Source organism: Gigantopelta aegis, chromosome 2 (assembly GCF_016097555.1).
Source record: "Gigantopelta aegis isolate Gae_Host chromosome 2, Gae_host_genome, whole genome shotgun sequence".
In the NCBI taxonomy this organism is placed as follows: Eukaryota; Metazoa; Mollusca; class Gastropoda; order Neomphalida; family Peltospiridae; genus Gigantopelta; species Gigantopelta aegis.
In genome coordinates, this window is record NC_054700.1 from 25,076,158 (window position 1) to 25,095,981 (window position 19,824).

Consider the following 19,824-nt stretch of genomic DNA (forward strand, 5'->3'; position numbering starts at 1 on the left):
AATCTATTCCAGGACTTTAATGATTGCCCAGGTTTCAGCAGTAAAGATGACGCTGAATCGGGCAATCTCATGGAATTTATTGCGTCTGATGCAAAAACTAGCAAGAAACCAATAATTCCAATCCCGTGATCCGTCTGTGTAAAGAGGGATGTTTTCACGGTAACTCTCTTGGATTTCCATAAAATGTTGTTTATAAATAAATGCATCTGTGCGATCTTTCTTTAGATGCACAAGATCGAATACAATTTTCGGTGGTTTTATACACAAGGGATGGTGAAATAAAATATGAAGTCATATCCAAAATGTCGGTTAAATCAATGTTGGAAACTGATTAAAACTGCTTAATGCGAAGACCAAATGTTCGAATGGCATTTGGCTTTACATCAAATAACTTAATATATTTGTTATCAAACACAGCACCATGTGCAGGATGTTTTAGCATTGATTTAATCTTTGTATCATACTGCATAGAAAGCTTTGCACGTTTAGGAAATATAATGAAATTTAAATAGTACAAATATTAGAACGATCAGAAACACGTTTAATATACAACCACTAATATTTTATGCAGAAAAAATATATTTGATATGCAATTACAATCGTTAAAATGTCTCTGTTAGTTGATAACGTCTTAAAAATTGCAGCAAACTCATGCAGGAATGTCCTTTTAAATATCGTCAACGCTTACAGAGAGAAACTTGGAAGTTCAGAGTTACCACTGCCCTGTGTAAAATGGATTTAATGTGTTCTGTGGATATAACAAACAAAAAATCTGTGGTGATGGTGGTTTGTAGTAAAATTTTGTTCTCTAAAATATCTGTACATTTTATGTTTGTTTTCTATATTCATTATTCTATATTTAGATACCTGAAATAAAGTAACTGATCAGAGAAGTTACTTGTTTAACGCCAACAGTGGTGCCTATAGTGGCAGATGCAGGGTTGTCCTAGGGAGCCTATAGTGGCAGATGCAGGGTTGTCCTAGGGAGCCTATAGTGGCAGATGCAGGGTTGTCCTAGGGAGCCTATAGTGGCAGATGCAGGGTTGTCCTAGGGAGCCTATAGTGGCAGATGCAGGGTTGTCCTAGGGAGCGGGTGCAGCGTTTTAAAGAGGCACTGACGTAGGAAGCGGGGGGCACAAGGAGGACATGTATATATTATACATATGTGTGTATGTGCCCCCCCCCCCCCCCCCCACACACACACACACGTTTTGGCATCTTCCTACACCCGTGAGGGGGACCTACAGTGGTCTTCAAAAACACACTAAAATGTATGATATAAATGGAAATCTTCCCCTGAAGCACCAAGCACAAAGATATTACATGACCTCTTCAAAGAATAAATGCATTGTGGAATTCCTTTGCAAAACAATGAAATTTTCTAAGTACCAGAGATGGGTGTGTGCATCATCTGCACATGCACCCTAAATACGCACTTGGTACCACAGAACGATGACAGAGAAAATGAGGCAAGGATATACAATACATCAGAGATCAAACAATTCCCCATCTTCTACAAAAATATAATCGTTATAAGATGTCGGAACCAGATGAAGTCAGGGAGCATTGCCCCCACCAATTCTGAAAGGGAATGCACTGTCTCCTCTCCACCACCCGACTCCTCAATTTGAATTTTAAAAATAATATATTGCTGACCCACCAGTTATCAACATCTTTCAACACCTATGATCCTTTTCAAAGCAAAACCCATTCTTTGGCAAATCTTGCTCACCTTGTAGCAACTAGCAATGGAAAGGTGAATGGACTTTTGATTTGCATATATTTTCCGTGCTTAAATCCACTTAAAGTTGACACATACCATCCTGCATTCCTGGGCATACACATCAGATATCTAGTTTATCTGTCCCAGACAAGGGATTAATCTCATCATAGCAGCCTTACTCTTCACAATGAGCTCTAGATACCAACAGAAAGTAACACTTTTACAATGAAATAGCACTCTTGGTGTCCAACACATGGTTCTTTCATCATTTGGTTGAGCAAAAAATAGGCAATCTGTTGCCACTTTTAACAAGAAAGCAGCAAGGTTTTTTTTTATAAGAATTTTCCCATATGCAGGAGAGTACATACCACAGCCTTTGATGTATCAGTCATGTACCACTTATTGGGACAGAAAAATGTGAGTTAACTGAGGGCGTTTGATCCGGCAACCTATCACACGTCATGCACAATTCCTACAACCCTGGTATATATCCCACACCTCATGAACAGAGGACCACTACCAGTGATCTGCGAGAAAAAGACAAAGTATCAAAGAGGTTAAATCTTCTTTTGTGCCAAATAATCTCCACACCAAAAGCTTTAAGCACCAGAATGAAAAGAGGTGTATTGAAAACATCAGAAGGTATGTTACAAAACATTTGAAATGTTCAGGAGACTAAGCAGTATATATACTTATCAAAGTGCCCGATTTATGCGCAGTCAGTTTGGGATCGATCCCCGTCGGAGGGCCCAATAGGCTATTTCTTGTTCCGGCCAGTGCTCCACGACTGGTATATCAAAGGTTATTGTATGTGCTGTCCTGTTTGTGGGATGGTACATATAAAAGATTCCTTGCTGCATTAGAAAAAATGTAGGTTTCTTCTGATGACTATGTATACAAATTACCAAATGTTTGACATCCAATAGCCAATGATTGATTAATCTATGAGCTCTAGTGGTGTCCTTAAACAAAACAAACTTTTTGTATGTTTTTTAGGATGGAAACCACTGTGCATGCACAATTTCTAAGCCACCATTGGTCTAAACTCTAACTCAACAACGAATCTAAACCCATGCAACACAAATTGCATGCAATGTGAATTATTCAATTACCTACAGGTAGTATCTAAAGTTTCATCAGGAAATGATTTGATCATTTACATGTGTAGTTAGACATATGTATGATACAGAATTGACAGCCTAAACCCATTATTACACCTTTGACTCAAATATTATGTAAGCATCTATATTGTCCTTGGTTATGAATATAAAAAAAAGTAGTCAAAATATTTCTATAGGATATAATTTATTTTAAGATTTTATTTGTTACTGAGGAATAATTAGTCATTGAATTTGATTTTCTTCCCTTGGTATGCATGAATGGTGACTTGATCCTTGCGTTTCTTGCTTGCTTCCCATGATGGATGTAGAACTTCACCACCAGCTTGGCTAGACATTGATGAACCTTAAAAGATTTTAAAACAATACTGCACCAATTTTCTGAATCATTTAAAGTTTGTTATATTTTTATACAACTAATATTCACATTAAATATATTTTCTTCTTTAGAATAGCAGTACCTGTATGTGTACGTACAATGTGTTTGTCATTCTAATGTTTGGAACAGCCCAAACTAGATTTTACCTGTTAATAATTCTGTACATATGGAAACAATATGTATTATAGGCCCATAGAATGATATATGAAGTGTGGGAGGGCAGGCACAAGCTGCCGTCAGGGGGATAAATTCTCTAGGGGGGGGGGGGGGGGGGGGGGGCACAAACCAGATTTTTGTATGTATTTACCGGTATACAGAGTAGGACAAATATATTGTACATTTTTGTCTTCAAGTGACGTAGGTCTGTGCCACTTCCCCGCCCACCACCATCCAGTTCCCATGGGCCTGAATGTATATATTATTACCCATATGGTTAAAAATATCTTGGTTCATATCAAAGTGTTAGGTCCCACTAGAACATCCAGTCGGATAGAACACCTCAACATCATATGACTGGCACACAGTGACCTTACTGGAACGTAAATCAAACGAGTTCAGCGATATAAACAATTATGGGTAATAAATAGGATATTAAACTCGCAACTATTTCATATCATGTTTATGTCCCTTGTGAAATACTTTTTAATGTCACTCGCTAAAGCTTGTGAAAATTGTAAATTATTTCACTCAGGACATAAACATGATATGAAATGGGAGCTTGTTAATATCCTATAATATCTATTAGTTGTTGAAAAGGCTCCATTAGACAGAAGTATCTTCTTTTAGTGACAGCTAACTCAGGACAGTCCATTTAATTGTTAAAGAGAAAACTTCTGTAATTCAGAGATTTCAACTTGGTATTCCTTTCAGTAGTCAACATAAAGCCTATGATGGAGTTAGAGCCATTGTAGCTTTCTTAAATAGGTCTTAAACAAAGCTACAAACAAGGACCAGGCTTTTCTTCTGGATGATAAAATAAAAAATGTATTGCTAGTTATTATTACTAATACTTGCCTATATTTAACAGCTTTTTTCTCTTTCCAACATGAATATAAAATGTACAGGAAACAAGAGTACCAATGAAGTACATGATACACCCATCAGTAGTTTCATGGAAAACCATGTCTATATTAATGAATATGTTACGGGTATGATTCAATTCTAATCATGTGACATTTTTGCAATGGGATGGATAAACAGTTTGTTTTGGTCCAACCACCATCCCAGGTTGTTCCTACATGTGGTTTAATGGTCCTGTATGCATCTCTATGAAAGATATGATCTGGACACGGATTTACTGTGCAGTAGACCGTGAAAAGTAGGTCACAGTGACCTAGTAATAGTACGTGACACACCACCATCCCAGGTTGTTCCTGCATGTGAGGTCTGATGGTCCTGAATGCATCTGTATGTAAGATATGGTCCGGACAAAAAAAACGTTAACAGACGGATGTACATATGTACGTACAGACAGACAGACAGACACTGCCATACCATAATATGACCCATCTTAGATGGGCATATAAAAATTTGTATTGTAAACATTTAGTTGTAAAACAAACACTGTCATTTATATTACAACACTGAAATTGGTCACCTTCAGTATTCAACATGTGTTATCTATATCCATGTAATCTTTCACAAATGATTTGCATTCACAAGCCTCAGACTTCACGGAAACAATCAGTAGCATGTCGGTAAAATCACAGAACCAAAATTTCATTTCCCATGATTATTATACTGAGTATGACTATCAACAGAACCTAATAACAGTTTCCAATGGGTTCCCATGATTATTATACTGAGTATGACTATCAACAGAACCTAATAAGTTTCCAATGGGTTCCCATGATTATTATACTGAGTATGACTATCAACAGAACCTAATATCAGTTTCCAATGGGTTCCCATGATTATTATACTGAGTATGACTATCAACAGAACCTAATAACAGTTTCCAATGGGATCCCATGATTATTATACTGAGTATGACTATCAACAGAACCTAATAACAGTTTCCAATGGGTTCCCATGATTATTATACTGAGTATGACTATCAACAGGACCTAATAACAGTTCCCATGATTATTATACTGAGTACGACTATCAACAGAACCTAATAACAGTTTCCAATGGGATCCCATGATTATTATACTGAGTACGACTATCAACAGAACCTAATAACAGTTTCCAATGGGTTCCCATGATTATTATACTGAGTACGACTATCAACAGAACCTAATAACAGTTTCCAATGGGTTCCCATAATCACAAGGCACGGAACCAAAAAGGTGTTTCCCATCAAATTTGAAATCCTATGGCCTGTATTCATCTACTGACACTTGATTTTTGGGGGGCACTTCCAAGTGGGGAACGCGCACACATCCACCCACCCCTCACCCCCCTGTAGCACCATACCATTCAATCCATGTCTGGGTAAGTGAGTTCACCACTGACCCAGTTAACGTATTAATCAAACAAGAAACTAAAACATAAAACACCCACCTCCTCTTCCTTGATGGTCAATTCTCCTGTCACTTGAACCACCACGACCGGGTTGCCTATCCGAGAAAGGAAAAAGAAAAATTACATGAATGGGATATTAGAGTATGCACTTAGGATTTGTTTTTGACTGGCAAATCTGGCCACTCACAGCAATACTCGACTCGCCCGTACAACCTTTGAATAGCCCACGGCCGAATTTTGTTAAAAGTGGGTTTTTTTTTTACTTAAATTGCACTTTAAAAACATGTTATTATATCATACAAACAATAATAACAACACAAAAGAAGAAAACAGAACTTGTTTTGGTTTTATTACAAACTGTTGTAATTAAATTATAATTTATGTTGTCACAGGACCCACAAAATCAAACATCTGGAATGTTTTACCAAGGCTCTGTCTTGGAATGAATAAGGTGCTTTTATGGCCATATGACAAGGAATTAAAAAAAACCCAAAAAACTAAGCAACACAAGTTAATTACTAATTACTATCACTATTTAATTACAGGGTTCATACACTTAAAACATTTTCATTTTCCAGGACTTTTTTTACATTTTTCCAGGAGTCTGAATATATTATCTGGAAAATATTTGTTTAATGGCACCCCAGTAAACTGTTTATTCAGTGGTTGTTATGTCTCAAAAATAAGCTACACCTTATCTAGATATACACATGGATGCTAAAGTTGTAAAATTATATATATATAAAAATATTATTGTGTGCAGATTTTTCTTGACTGTGTGTGCAGGGTGTGCATGCATCTGTGTCTCAATGCTGGATCTTACAGCAAAACACTCCATAACCATAATGCATATCTAACCACAATGTGGAAATGTTTTTGAGGGTTTCAGTTATTTTTGGTCATGATTCAGAATTATATAACTTTATATAGATTTGACTGCACCAAAGTCAAGGCGAAAGGCCTAAAATTGTGCCCAAAATATATATGCCCAAAACAAGCAGGCCCAAATTGAGTATAAACAATGTTATATGCTAACCTCATTTTTTTTTTTACCTCAATACCACTAAAATATTACGCTTAATTTGACTGATATAAATTGAAATGGATTTCAGCAACATCTTTACCAGCTGTTATGTTAACATTACTATACTAACAAGATCTAACTTCTAAGACTAAGAAGAAAAAAAAAATGTTTTATTTAATACAGCATGCATTAAAATGACTTACACCCTTTTGGCTATTCTGTAGATCATTATTATAAAGATAATCATGCAATGGATATTATTTAGTGCATTGTGGTTCTTTCAAGGTTCACACAAACAACAGACAATCATGGTTCTTGCGAATGACAACTCATCTTTAATATGCAACAAAACAAATAACAGCAGATCATAAAAGATGGCAGACCAGTACCAGTTCTAACAGTCCTAATTATTGAAACAACTCAAGTACTGCCACAACCTAACTGGCTTTAAAAGAAGATCTGTCAGCCATCTTCGTTGTCAGGTCTAGCTAGCCTTCGTTTTCCTCTCCTAAGCTGATATCTGGACTGTTATCCCTATTAAGAGAATCATAAAAAGTGCTACGGTCTTCAGGGATGTCCTTGGCAATAGCTATTAGATCCTTATGCTTCAAAGCTTTCATGGGCAATGGGGCCTTGTATAGGTTAGGGACTTCTGCTGCTCCTCCTCCCTTGGTCTTTCTTTTCTTTGCCAAAGACAAGGGCACCCTGATGAAGGTATCATCTAAACGCTCTTTGACAAAGATGGCTGACAGATCTTTGTGTGCCTTATCCATCTGAGTTTTGTCCATTTGATCTTCTTGCCATCATCATACATTGTTTTGTTTTTCATCATTTTTGTACTGGCTTCTTTGTGATTTATGAAATCTTTGTATGTCATTTCAATGACATTATATGGCTGGGCCAGCCGGCAGCAGCGTGCAATTGCATACCAATCAATGGGGGTGTAGACTTTATTGGTCTGCCCCTTCCTCTCAATGGTAGAGTGAACACAGTCAACCTCTATCTGACTGTGCCCACTCTCCATGAACTTTTGATTAATGATTCTGACGAGGTGAGTGCGTTCCTTTAAGAACAAGACGGAACATGGCAGAATTTATTGAATTTCTATTCTGTCTGGCGGCTGTGTCTGAGTAGAGGGTCACGTGTTCTGTGCCATGGGGATAACTCTTGAGCCACAACTCCAAGCAAGAGGAAATTTCAGAGGATCCTTTGCTGTTGGGACGTTTGACAACTTGAGATTGTTGTACTCTACTAGGACCTACCTTTAATTACCGGTAGATTTCCTCCACGTTTTGTCCAGACAAAAATCATGAAAAACCCCCCACCAAACCAACATTACAATGACAAATATTCCACATACTAGACAGTCACCTATATCGAGGGGCGGGACATAGCCTAGTGGTAAAGCGTTCGCTTGATGCGCGGTCGGTCTAGGATTGATCCCTGTCGGTGAACCCATTGGTCTATTTCTCATTCCAGCCAGTGCTCCACAACTGGTGTAACAAAGGCTGTGGTATGTACTACCCTGTCTGTGGGATGGTGCATATAAAAGAAGTGGCGACAACGGGTTTCCTCTCCCAACATCTGTGTGGTCCTGAACCATGTCTGACGCCATATAACCGTAAATACAATGTGTTGAGTGTGTCGTTAAATAAAACATTTCCTTCCTTTCTATATATCACCGGCCTTGGTGGTGTCGTGGTTAGGCCATCGGTCTACAGGCTGGTAGGTACTGGGTTCGGATTCCAGTCAAGTCATGGGAATTTTAATCCAGATACCGACTCCGCAAGGCTCAGTGGGTAGGTGTAAACCACTTGCACCGACCAGTGATCCATAACTGGTTCAACAAAGGCCATGGTTTGTGCTATCATGCCTGTGGGAAGCGCAAATAAAAGATCCCTTGCTGCTAATCGGACAGACTAGCCCATGAAGTGGTGACAGTGGGTTTCCTCTAAAAATCTGTGTGGTCCTTAACCATATGTCTAACGCCATATAACCGTAAATAAAATGTGTTGAGTGCGTCATTAAATAAAGCATTTCTTTCTTTTTTCTTTATATCAACTTTAATAAGATCTCCCAGGCTAAAAAGCATGTAATTTTTCGCCTGCTGCCAGTTCGTGTCATCGCTAAGTTAAAGTCACCGCGTAAACAGACGAGTGGTATGTTTGTTTGTCAAACTGGCCTCGGTGGCGTCGTGGCAGGCCATCGGTCTACAGGCTGGTAGGTACTGGGTTCGGATCCCAGTCGAGGCATGAGATTTTAAATCCAGATACCGACTCCAAACCCTGAGTGAGTGCTCCGCAAGGCTCAATGGGTAGGTGTAAACCACTTGCACCGACCAGTGATCCATAACTGGTTCAACAAAGGCCATGGTTTGTGCTATCCTGCCTGTGGGAAGCGCAAATAAAAGATCCCTTGCTGCTAATCGGAAGAGTAGCCCATGTAGTGGCAACAGCGGGTTTCCTCTCAAAATCTGTGTGGTCCTTAACCATATGTCTGACACCATATAACCGTAAATAAAATGTGTTGAGTGCGTCGTTAAATAAAACACTTTTTTTTTCGTCAAATAAGATACAAGAAAACAATAACGTGTAAAAATCGTGATACACAAAACTGTACCGCGGTTTGTATCGAGCTGATGAAACATCACAATATACCGGTTTATCATTGCAGCACTACAAACCATGGCCTTTGTTGAACCAGTTATGGATCACTGGTCGGTGCAAGTGGTTTACACCTACATGTACCTATTGAGCCTTGCAGAGCACTCACTCAGGGTTTGGAGTCGGTATCTCAATTAAAAATCCATGCCTCGACTGGGATCCGAACCCAGTACCTACCAGCACTTTCCAGGATGCATGCGAACCCTGAATAATGAAACGGATAATAACAATAACAAAATATTTCTAAACCATACAAAGTAAATCACTATAATAACGTAGTAGAGAATATTGTTTGAATATCATACAATAATGTGAACTAGTATCATTCGTTAATGTGAGCCAATATCAAACGGAACTAATTATATAGTAACAGTAGACTCGGTATATTCCGTAAGAAACGAAAACATTCCAACACAATATAATTTCAAAAAACCTTTCTGCGAAACATAGTGTAGCGGATTGTGACGAGTTGTTCCGATTGTAACTAAATGGAAAGTAAAGACGGACATGGCCGAGGTGTTCCGACTGAACCTACGAATATATTTACATGGCCGAGGTTTTCCGAATACATAATCAAAACCGGCCACGGCATTCCGAATGGTTTTAGACTGTCTCTATTATGTTCTATATGGGTTTGGTTGTGCAGATACTACTAGGAAACCAGTTGAAAACAATAAATAAAAAATAACTTTCTGATCTCTTACAAACATTAGTTATTTGCATTTTGATACATACGTCATACACGTTATAAGGTTTTGACTTGCCCGATGCTATTTTGACTTGCCATAAGCAATCGGGTGACCATAAAGTGCACACCCTGGGGTATTTAACGCCATCTCGGCATATGTGTACATGTACTGCAGTAGCTCGAGTCACCTCCAGCCCTCCCTTATTTATATTGATATGTAGGGTACGGCTAGAGGGAACTCTATGTAATGCTTTGGCAATCGTCGACAACCACCACTACACAAAGAAACATTCAAGTTTAATGTCATGACTGGACTCGAGAATAATCAAACTAAAGCTCTGTGGTATCAGATTTAGGAACAAAGTTTTTATTTTAGACACAGTAGCTTGTGACCATTTGGTTGTCAATGACTGTCAAAGCATTACATAGTTTCCTCTGGCCTTCCCCTACATATCAATATCAATAAGGGGAGGACTGGAGGTGACCTGAGCTCTCCAGCCTTCCCCTACATATCAGTATCAATAATGGGAGGGCTGGAGGTAACCCAAGCTAATACTGCAGATCTTGAAAATAGCAAAGTCAGGGGTTCAAAAATCCCATCGCCTGACGCCTGTGCCAAGTGGAATTTTCATGCCAGGCAAGTAATTATGTTAACTGCATATGCCCGATGACAAATGACTAATGCAACACCTAAAACATTTTTAAAATTTTGTTACAAATCTTGGTAAAACCTTTGGAAAGAGTTCCAATCGTACGAGCATTTACATACTCTGAGGAGAACTAACACTAACCCTAAATGCTGGAACGATCGGAACTCTTGCCAATGTGTTGACACACCAAAATGGAAAACAATGTGTTGAAAAGTTCGATAACAACTTTAAAGTTATTCCCCTTTTACTATCGACTAAGATCGGTAATTTCCACCAATGAACGTGTTTGACTGAATTCATACAAATAATCAGTTTGATGATCTTCAGAGAAATAGCGTCCAATACGCTTTACAGCTTATATAAAAATAAAGTATACATGCTTTGTGTGTGCAATCATAATGTTTAATCCTTGCAAACATGGTAAATGAGGTGGGATACAGTTTAAAATTGTCATATTCAAATTAAATTAGACGTTAACGTGGTTCCGGAATCTGCTCTTTGCAAATGAACAAACAAGTTTATAGATATAATTTCCGAGTTTTTTTCAGTACTTTACAAATTTAAATCTACGTTCGTGTAAAATGAACAGGTAAGGTGAAGTTATTTTTCATTAGCCCTAAGTCATAATCGTGACAGGTTAGATTTCATTAGCCCTACATCAATGATTCATAATCGTGATGGTGCGATGCCCGTTAAGCATACATGAATATATTCATTGTTTCTGCTTTATTAATAGTTTTTAACAAATAAATTATGCTCAATAAGTTAAAAATACAAGGCTGCAATCGATGTACATCCCCTCCCCGGCTGTTGTTTACCAAGCCTGCACTATTTAAAAACATTTCCAAAGTAAGAGCTCATGTTTACTTTGAGCCCAGCCACAACTGTTTGTGAGAGACTTTTCTCAGCTATGAACAGGGTAAAAACACCTCACAGAAGTGTTTTGGGGCAAAAAATGTTAAATAATATACACACAATAATGACACATGGGCCAAAATCCCTAAACATTTTTTGAACCAATGCCAGCCATAAAAGAATGGCTCCCGAGTGGAAAGGAACCTCACAACATCCACGGCCATACAAGTGGTCACCAAGGCATACATCAACACAATAATTGTATTTAGATGAACAAGTGGACACTACCAAACAAACAACAAACTTCAAATCAACAAATGGACACTATTTTAAAAAATAAAGTTTAAATCAACAAATAGAGAAGACAGTTGATACTACTGGACAAATACATTTAGTACTACCTGGGTAAGTGTTGTAACCTATTGACAAAATTCTTTATTTGTGCAATTAAACCAATTACTTTCAAGATTATTACATTCTCATGCAATTTTTTTTAGTTTTAACAGGGGAATTAAGGGGTCACACTGTAACAAATTTAGTTTTAGAAAATTTTCAGATATGTATTTCCTTCAAAATGCTTGAAAATGGTTATTTAAAGAATGTTTTATTAGCCAAAGACAAAATATTGTAGCCACTTTGTATAAAAAATAGCAATAGACCTCTTTCACATTCCCATTGCGCATGCGTGCGAAGAGTACCTTCACTTGCCGAATTGGACGGTATCGAGGCTATATACAAATTGGGGGGCATGATCGACAGTTGTCATGAGCATTGTGAGTAGCTTCATAGGAGCTGTGAATCTCTAGTGCCTAACGTACATATTTCATATAAGATGTTAAAATGGCTGCGAAAAACAGTCTACTAAAGTTTACATCGGAATGGTTTAAGACCAAAATCAGTGAAACATTAACTTAGACGAAGTCTCTGGAGCTGCCTGTCAAGGGTATTTTAACAACGCAAAATTAAAAGATTCATACAATAAAATTAACTTTAGTGGAATGTGTTTTTTACTTTTAACAATTAGAATTATAGTTAAATACTCGCGAGGATTTCCAGTGATGTTTAATTCTCCACATGTATCAGTATTTAAAATTTAATAAAATATGCCTCCCCTTCCCCCTAAAAAAACCTAAAAAAAACCTCACAGCTCTATTTTCCCCTTATCGTTTTATTAAAAAACAGAGTCGTACAACTACTAATCAATGTTACATGTCTATCCACAAATTATTTACTTATGTATTTATTTATTTACTCAGATACATACAACTTCACTTGAAATAATATCTGATATTTACAAAGTTTTAAAAGATATATATGAGTCACACGTGAAAACCTACAACTAAGCATGATGTCAGAAACCGAGTAAACGCGGCTCAAAGTTTGACATCACATGTAAACGCAGAAGTAAAAGATGACATGCTGTTTACGTTGTTTGTTTTGAAGAATTTAGAAGATGACATCTTCTTTACATGAAGATCAGTTTGAAGTAAACATATATCTGTATGTACAATAGTGTTTGGTTACTATTTTGTATTTTGAACCTGAGAACATTGGTCGAGATCGTTAGCGATACCATCAGCAGTGTTCTCCAACTTTTATGCGATCAGGTTGGCGGACATGTGAGGCCCAAGGCCTCACAAACGAGTGGACGAAGTCCACGAGGGGGGGGAGGGTGAGCTCGAGAGGGGTTCGCCCCCTCTCGCACCGGAAAGGTGCTTTTTTTCTGGCATTTAATAGTTGATTTAAATAAAGTGAACCATAATCTATCTCATGATCTGCCGCACCAGCACCGGTCACGCTGAAGTAGTAGGGCCTAGATGATCATAGGCCTAAATGTGTGCGGCCAGTGGGTTAATCTCACCTGGAAAATTTTGAAAATAAAAGATCATATAGATCCTGGCATCTGGGGATAGTATTTTGAAGTCTTTTATTGCATAAAATATTATTCTCGATTTATGGTTTTCAACATGCCAACAGCCAGCAATAGACAATTCCCCTGCATGAAATTTGCCCGGACCCTTGTCAATTACTCGCAAGGACTAATATTTACTCAAAATCATAGTATGCAATGGCCTGTCCGGCGAGATCGGCCAGCCAGCAACCTGATGCAAATAAACCTTAGCAGGGGGTAATTAACAATTGTTGAGCACAGTGACACTAATGAAACTTGTTAATTACCGATTGCCATGATTTTGATAACAGTTCTGGAGGCTTTAAAAATCTAAACATCAATCAAGAAAACCCAATGATGAATGGCATTTGAGCGCGACTCAGTTAATTTATCAACAAAATATCCAAGCGGAGCTTACTTTGGTAAAAGATAACCTGACCTCTGGCTTATAAAGTTAATTTTAGCAGCGGTTCAACCATCCGCCATGCCCGCCAGTGTGTCCGTGATGAAAGTGCATCTATCGGCCGACGTCAAAATAAAAGAAATGAGGATGAATGTCATTTTTTATGTACATGCCCACAATTCACCATTATACAAACTCATTTTTAAATTCAGTGTGGCACCGCCTCCATTGACAACCGCATCAGATTGGATGCAGCGAGAAAGGTCGGCAGGTCAGTGGCCACGTGCCAAAATGCTAATGCTGCACGTGGTACTTTGTGGGCTGGGCTTTATTAAACTAGACCTACGTCAAATTTCACACGAAGGGTAGAACCATCACAGAAATCGGTTAAATCGGCGATTAATATCTATGTTATAAAATCAATAAATTACATTTGGTATCGAATTTGAAATAAAAATATTTTAAATAGGGCCTAGGCTTCACCTTCATCACGGCCTTTATAATCTATCCAGGGGTACTTCTTACGGTAGGCATCTGAAAATGTTGTCCAATGTTTGCTGACTGTGGGGTCTTCTGACGAAGGTCGTTTAGTGCCGGTATTAGGGAGGGGCCTTGAAGCATTATCGTTGGTACATGTAGGCCTACCGATAAATCCGAAAGCGGACAAATCTTTCTTCCCTGCCATGATTAAATATTACGTCGGTATAAACGATCAGGACGCAATGCGCTAGCCTGTGCAGGATTTTATAGGGAGTGGTCGTGACGTCATATCGCGGTAAACTGCATGCTGATGAAACAAACCAGGGATCGTATAGGCCTTGCAGTAATTACAGGAGGGTGCACGACGCTTATCGCAGTACAAACAATACACTACGAGCATTCAGACATGAAGCCCGAGCTTTCTTCAGTAGGTCCTTTGGTTTCTTCAATAGGTGCTTTGATGTCTAACTTCATGCAATAAATTTTCTAACGTTATTTAGGGAATAACCCTACTGTGTTTTCCGATTTGCGGACGTATATCGGTGGTTTTACTGTCGCAAATTTAGTTTTATTGGCGACGCGTTAGCAAATCGGAAAACACAGTAGGGTTATCCCTATTCTAATTAAACTGTTTGCTGGTTGATTTTAAATAGGAAATTGTCACATTTGTATTAAGAATAAGCCTATAAACGTCACCAGCTGGTGACGTCATTAGGTAGCCCATTAACAGACGATGGGTGGTCGGACAGTTAGCGGCTCGAACATAGATCTGTAATTTGACATATTTAATCCGCTCTCATGATTAGATAACGACTAATAAAGAATAATATGTTCAGACATAAAAACTTCTCAGTATTTAACAACTTCTGTACGTAATATGAACGCTACAGAAATTGTCTTTATGACGTCATTACAAAACAACCCTGTTCCTCGCTTAATCTATGACGTATTTCTGCCAGAAAATTTGCGACTGGTATATCAGTGATTTTACCACCTGAAATGTTTAGCAGGGATCCAATCAGATTCGTTCTTACAAATGTGTTGAATTAGAATATTATTATTATATACTCAGGGATTTACCTTGTTTTTCTGAAATGGGGGTCCCTTGGACTCACCTCTTTCTTTTTTGGGGGTCCCAACCTGAAAACAAAGGGTCCCAAAACCACACAAACGACAGAGAGCTGCAGACAACAAATCACGTGTATACTATATGTTTCATTAAAGTAAATTTAACAAGCTGTGTTGTTTTTCCTTTCAGGAAATCAATGTCGGTATTCATTGTTTATTCTTTCAAATCAACATTTCACTTTGATCTGTATAATTATTTGAACCATTTCCTGCAAGCTAAATGATACTCACAATACCATGCATTGTTTATGAATCGTGCTACTTGTTTGTTAATGCAAATCAGAACATTTAACCAATTTGTTTTATTCGCCCGGGAATTTCCGATTGTGTTCGGCCTGTTGACCAGAAGTTCCGAATGATCGCAAATCCGCAATCTCTTTCCGGAAATTACCAACTTTACCCGATTAAGTGCAGCAAAGGATAAAGACGCAGTGTTCCCAGAGATTAAAACTTTTTGTTTTCGATATGGGGAATCCCCATTTGAATACGCAGTTTATAGGTAGATAAAAAATAGTGTGTTACACAGAATGATCGATCTTTGATAGTGGACAGGGTTACTGAAAATGTCAGATATTTTATGCGTCCCACGGGACGCAGTATCTCTATTTTTGCGGGTCCAGTTAAGTTTTAGTGCGTCCTATACGCAAATTTTGTGCGTCCAGTAAATCCCTGTATACTCCAAGTCCAAGTACAGGCTAAATATAGCGATAGGTGAATAGAACTGACGGAAGTTTTTTTCGTCATAGCGGATTGATTTTCGACTTGGCGGCATTTTTTATCAGCTTGGCGGACCCGTTTGCGAAAATCTTCAGCTTGGCGGCGCAAATTCTCAGCTTGGCGGGTGTACAAGCCGTTTACTGGGGTTGGAGAACACTGCATCAGCACTTTGATACACATTTACAAGTATAGGGAGAAGTTCCAGCACTATATATCGATATGGTGTGCAGGTATCACATGCTTTTATAAAGTACATGATTATACATAACATAAAGTGCAGCAACTTTTCCAGAGTGGTAGACCCATGCAACTCAATACGATCCTAATTTGATGTTTGGTCTAACTTATGAATAGTGTATACAACTTCAGGCCCATAGCCAATATGATTAGCGGGGGGAGGGGGTGTGTCAAAATTTCATGTAAATGGAACTCATCAAATGCGAGTGCCGAAGGCGCGGAGCCGTAGACGGGGGTGGGGAGGGGGTTTCCCCAGATATATATATATATATATATATATATATATAGAACCCTTTGCCAAACAATGAGATGACGCCGGTTACACTCGGGAATAATACACCAACTATTGTTGCGAAATATACGTTAACAATTTACATTAAGTTGTGGTATGCATGTAAAATGGCCTGGTCACAGAGCCACGACAAGAACCCGTTTGTTTTCAGTCATACCAATGTATTTATAATAAATGATACACGGCATACTTCTCACATCCCACAAACAGGATAGCATGTACACGATGTCCTTTGATGGATCATTGGTTGGGACGGGAAATAATCAAATGGGCCTACTGAGGAGGATCGAACTTTCAGCAAATGGAACCTCAGACAGACATTCTTGCTATGTTATCCCGGTCATTTTGGAACAAGGACTGTTACATGTAAAATCCTTCTTTTTTTTTTCATTTGAGCGGAACTCTCAATCCCCTCTAGCTACGGGCCTGACATGGTACTTAATATGTTTACGAAGTACCTTATGACTGCGCATAATAAACCCATGCGAGTTTATAATAAAGAGACCATCCTGAGTTTGTAGCTATATTATCAAGCTGTTGGCTAGTCTAATCTGTTATAAATTAAACTTATTCTTTCTCAGGTTAAATAATCTTGCTTCGAATTTAAATAGCCGTATATGCAATAGTTACATTTCTAACCATTCTCAAATCGGTAGCAACCAAGAAGTCGAAGACTATAGCCCCACTTTTATAAACCCGGTTTAAAATATGGCTTTTGCCCCACCCCACCCCCCCCAACTAGACTGTGTCCCTCCACTACAGATTGTGTCCCCTCCACTCCTCCCCCAGCTCCAGATATCGTTCTTACGGGCCTGATTCTAATGTTTTATATACCATAGCTCAACTTTCATATGTATTATTTAATTTTATTCCAAATACCGAACAAAATTTTAAATAACTTGGTGAAAAGACATCCCGACAAGAATCCTGAATGTATTTATTTGTATAATGCTTTATAAATATTTAAATTATGTTAAATACAATAAATATCTGCATACATACACCAGTGTCTGCGCTTAACTTTTTTTTCGAGTTGCCATCCGGGCAAGTGCTGACAGCACTTTCATGGATCTATTTTCACTTGCCCAAATAATATTTTCTAAAAAAACCAACAATATTGCAACAGATTATAAGAGAAAACATTTATTTTGAGTATTTTCCTGCACTCAACCAACCCACTCTTTAAATAAATAACAGACTTGCCACTGTGACTCCCCACTGTCACTGTTGACACCTACTTAGTATTCATGAGACATGATGCGTGTGTTAGAAGTTAGAACACGAGCTACGCACGTGTTAGGACACGAGCTACGCACGTGTTAGGACACGAGCTATGCATGTGTTAGGTTTGCGAAATCACTTAGCATTTCATATTAAATTAGATAATAGGATTATATAATTCCCAATTATATAATTTCCAACAAACAAAGATGCTTGCGTTCACCAAACGTTGAGCACTGGCATAACCGACACAACCCCTTCCTCCCCCCACCCCATCTCAATGAAATAATAATAATTTAAAAAAACACCTAAAATATAATGTTCAGTGAATACGATCTATGTGTACACATAACTAGAGCTGGGCGGTATTGAAATTTGAGGTTCGGTATCGATATCGGTATTTTAGGGGTGATTTACCTCGGTATCGGTACGGTATTCGGTATTGACATGATACCGATATCGAGCGCTATTTTTGGTATACTCGGCTTTAATTGCATGCCTGTGTTATGGCTCACCCGCTAATTTCATCTAAATACAATTAAATTCCATACACAAGGCTCTCGTCTGATTTATACCACCCCATTTTTCAATACCGAAATTTCGGTATTTTGAAATTTGCTCGGTACGGAAAATCGGTATTGACATAATACCGATACTGAACGGATACTGAACGGTATATACGGTATACCGCCCAGCTCTACACATAACCAGGGCTGAATCTTGTTGACATGAATTTGTGCCCAATTTTACATGCCACTTAACTTACCTTACACCTATTCTTATATTGGGCATATGTTTATATGTAAAAGCAGACCTACACTTTTTCATGGTGTAAAGTAGGCTACATAGCTGTACTTTTATTTATTTATTAATTATTGATTTCAGTCGCCAGGGGCGATCGGGCGACCGTTAAGTTCGAACCCTGATACACACGTGCACACATTAATATTATTTCAGCCTATATCCGATATTTATTGCGTACAAATCCGAACCCATGGTTTGTTGGGCGTTAACAAAAAAATATTTTCGTGATAAGCAATAATTCACAAATGTCTCCAATAAGTCTTGTTGGATGTCAACAGAATTTTCGGGTTCCCTACTGATAGAATAATTAATCATGGAGATATTCACATTCCTACTGCGTGGCCTCTCATTGTCTATGCCCCCCAACTTGTCCACAGGTCTATTTTTGCGAGATCTCGCTTGAGTTCACAGTTTGCGTCCTCGAGTTACCCCGCAACGGACACATGCGCAGTGGAATGTGAAAGAGGTCTATTGGCTAATTTAGCAATGGACAGGGTGAGCTCTGGGAATTTCTATTTCTCCTGCGAGGTGTGAAAAATGTATTGCTTTTTGCAGGCTACTATTTTGAGTACTGTACTGTAAATCAGGAAACATTAGCGACCATGAAATATTAGCAAATTTAGCGAGGCCCTACTAAATGCTAATATTTCATGATGGTAAATTTAAGGAGACCGGTCTACAGGAGATTAAACATATGAAAACAATTTGTGCCAATGTTTTGTTGGTAATTAACTAACATATAACAATGGTTACATGTATGCTTTTGATGATAACAATAGTTGGTCTGTAAGCTATATAACCTCAAGATGTATCAAAATATTCTCTCAGCCGATACTACAACTTAAGTTTTTCTTTAATGTTTGATAATGCCTACCTTGCTAAAGTCTTAAGATTGCTAATAATTTATTATTTACAGTAGTTATTTTGACATTTGGCCAAAAGAAAAAGAAAACCTGCTGCTGCCACAGACGTTACTATATATAACAATTACAGAAACAGATTTCCGTAGGGCTTCGGAATGGACCAAATTCAAGTAAACAAACATGGTGCGCAAAATACAGGTGCCCAAAATAATAATACCGAAA

At 38.2% G+C, this 19,824-nt stretch overlaps 1 protein-coding gene across 1 annotated transcript in view; it reads right to left on the minus strand.

Annotated features, from left to right (window-relative positions):
• Nucleotides 1-3,015: 3,015 nt before the first annotated feature.
• Nucleotides 3,016-19,824, minus strand: part of LOC121383095 — a 40,216-nt gene continuing 23,407 nt past the window's right edge. Inside the window, exons 6-7 of the mRNA XM_041512875.1 lie at nt 5,726-5,781; nt 3,016-3,187 (exon numbers count right to left, since the gene is read on the minus strand). Of these exons, the coding sequence (XP_041368809.1) occupies nt 3,063-3,187; nt 5,726-5,781 (181 nt within the window). The 3' untranslated portion in view covers nt 3,016-3,062. The remainder of the gene's footprint in view (nt 3,188-5,725; nt 5,782-19,824) is intronic.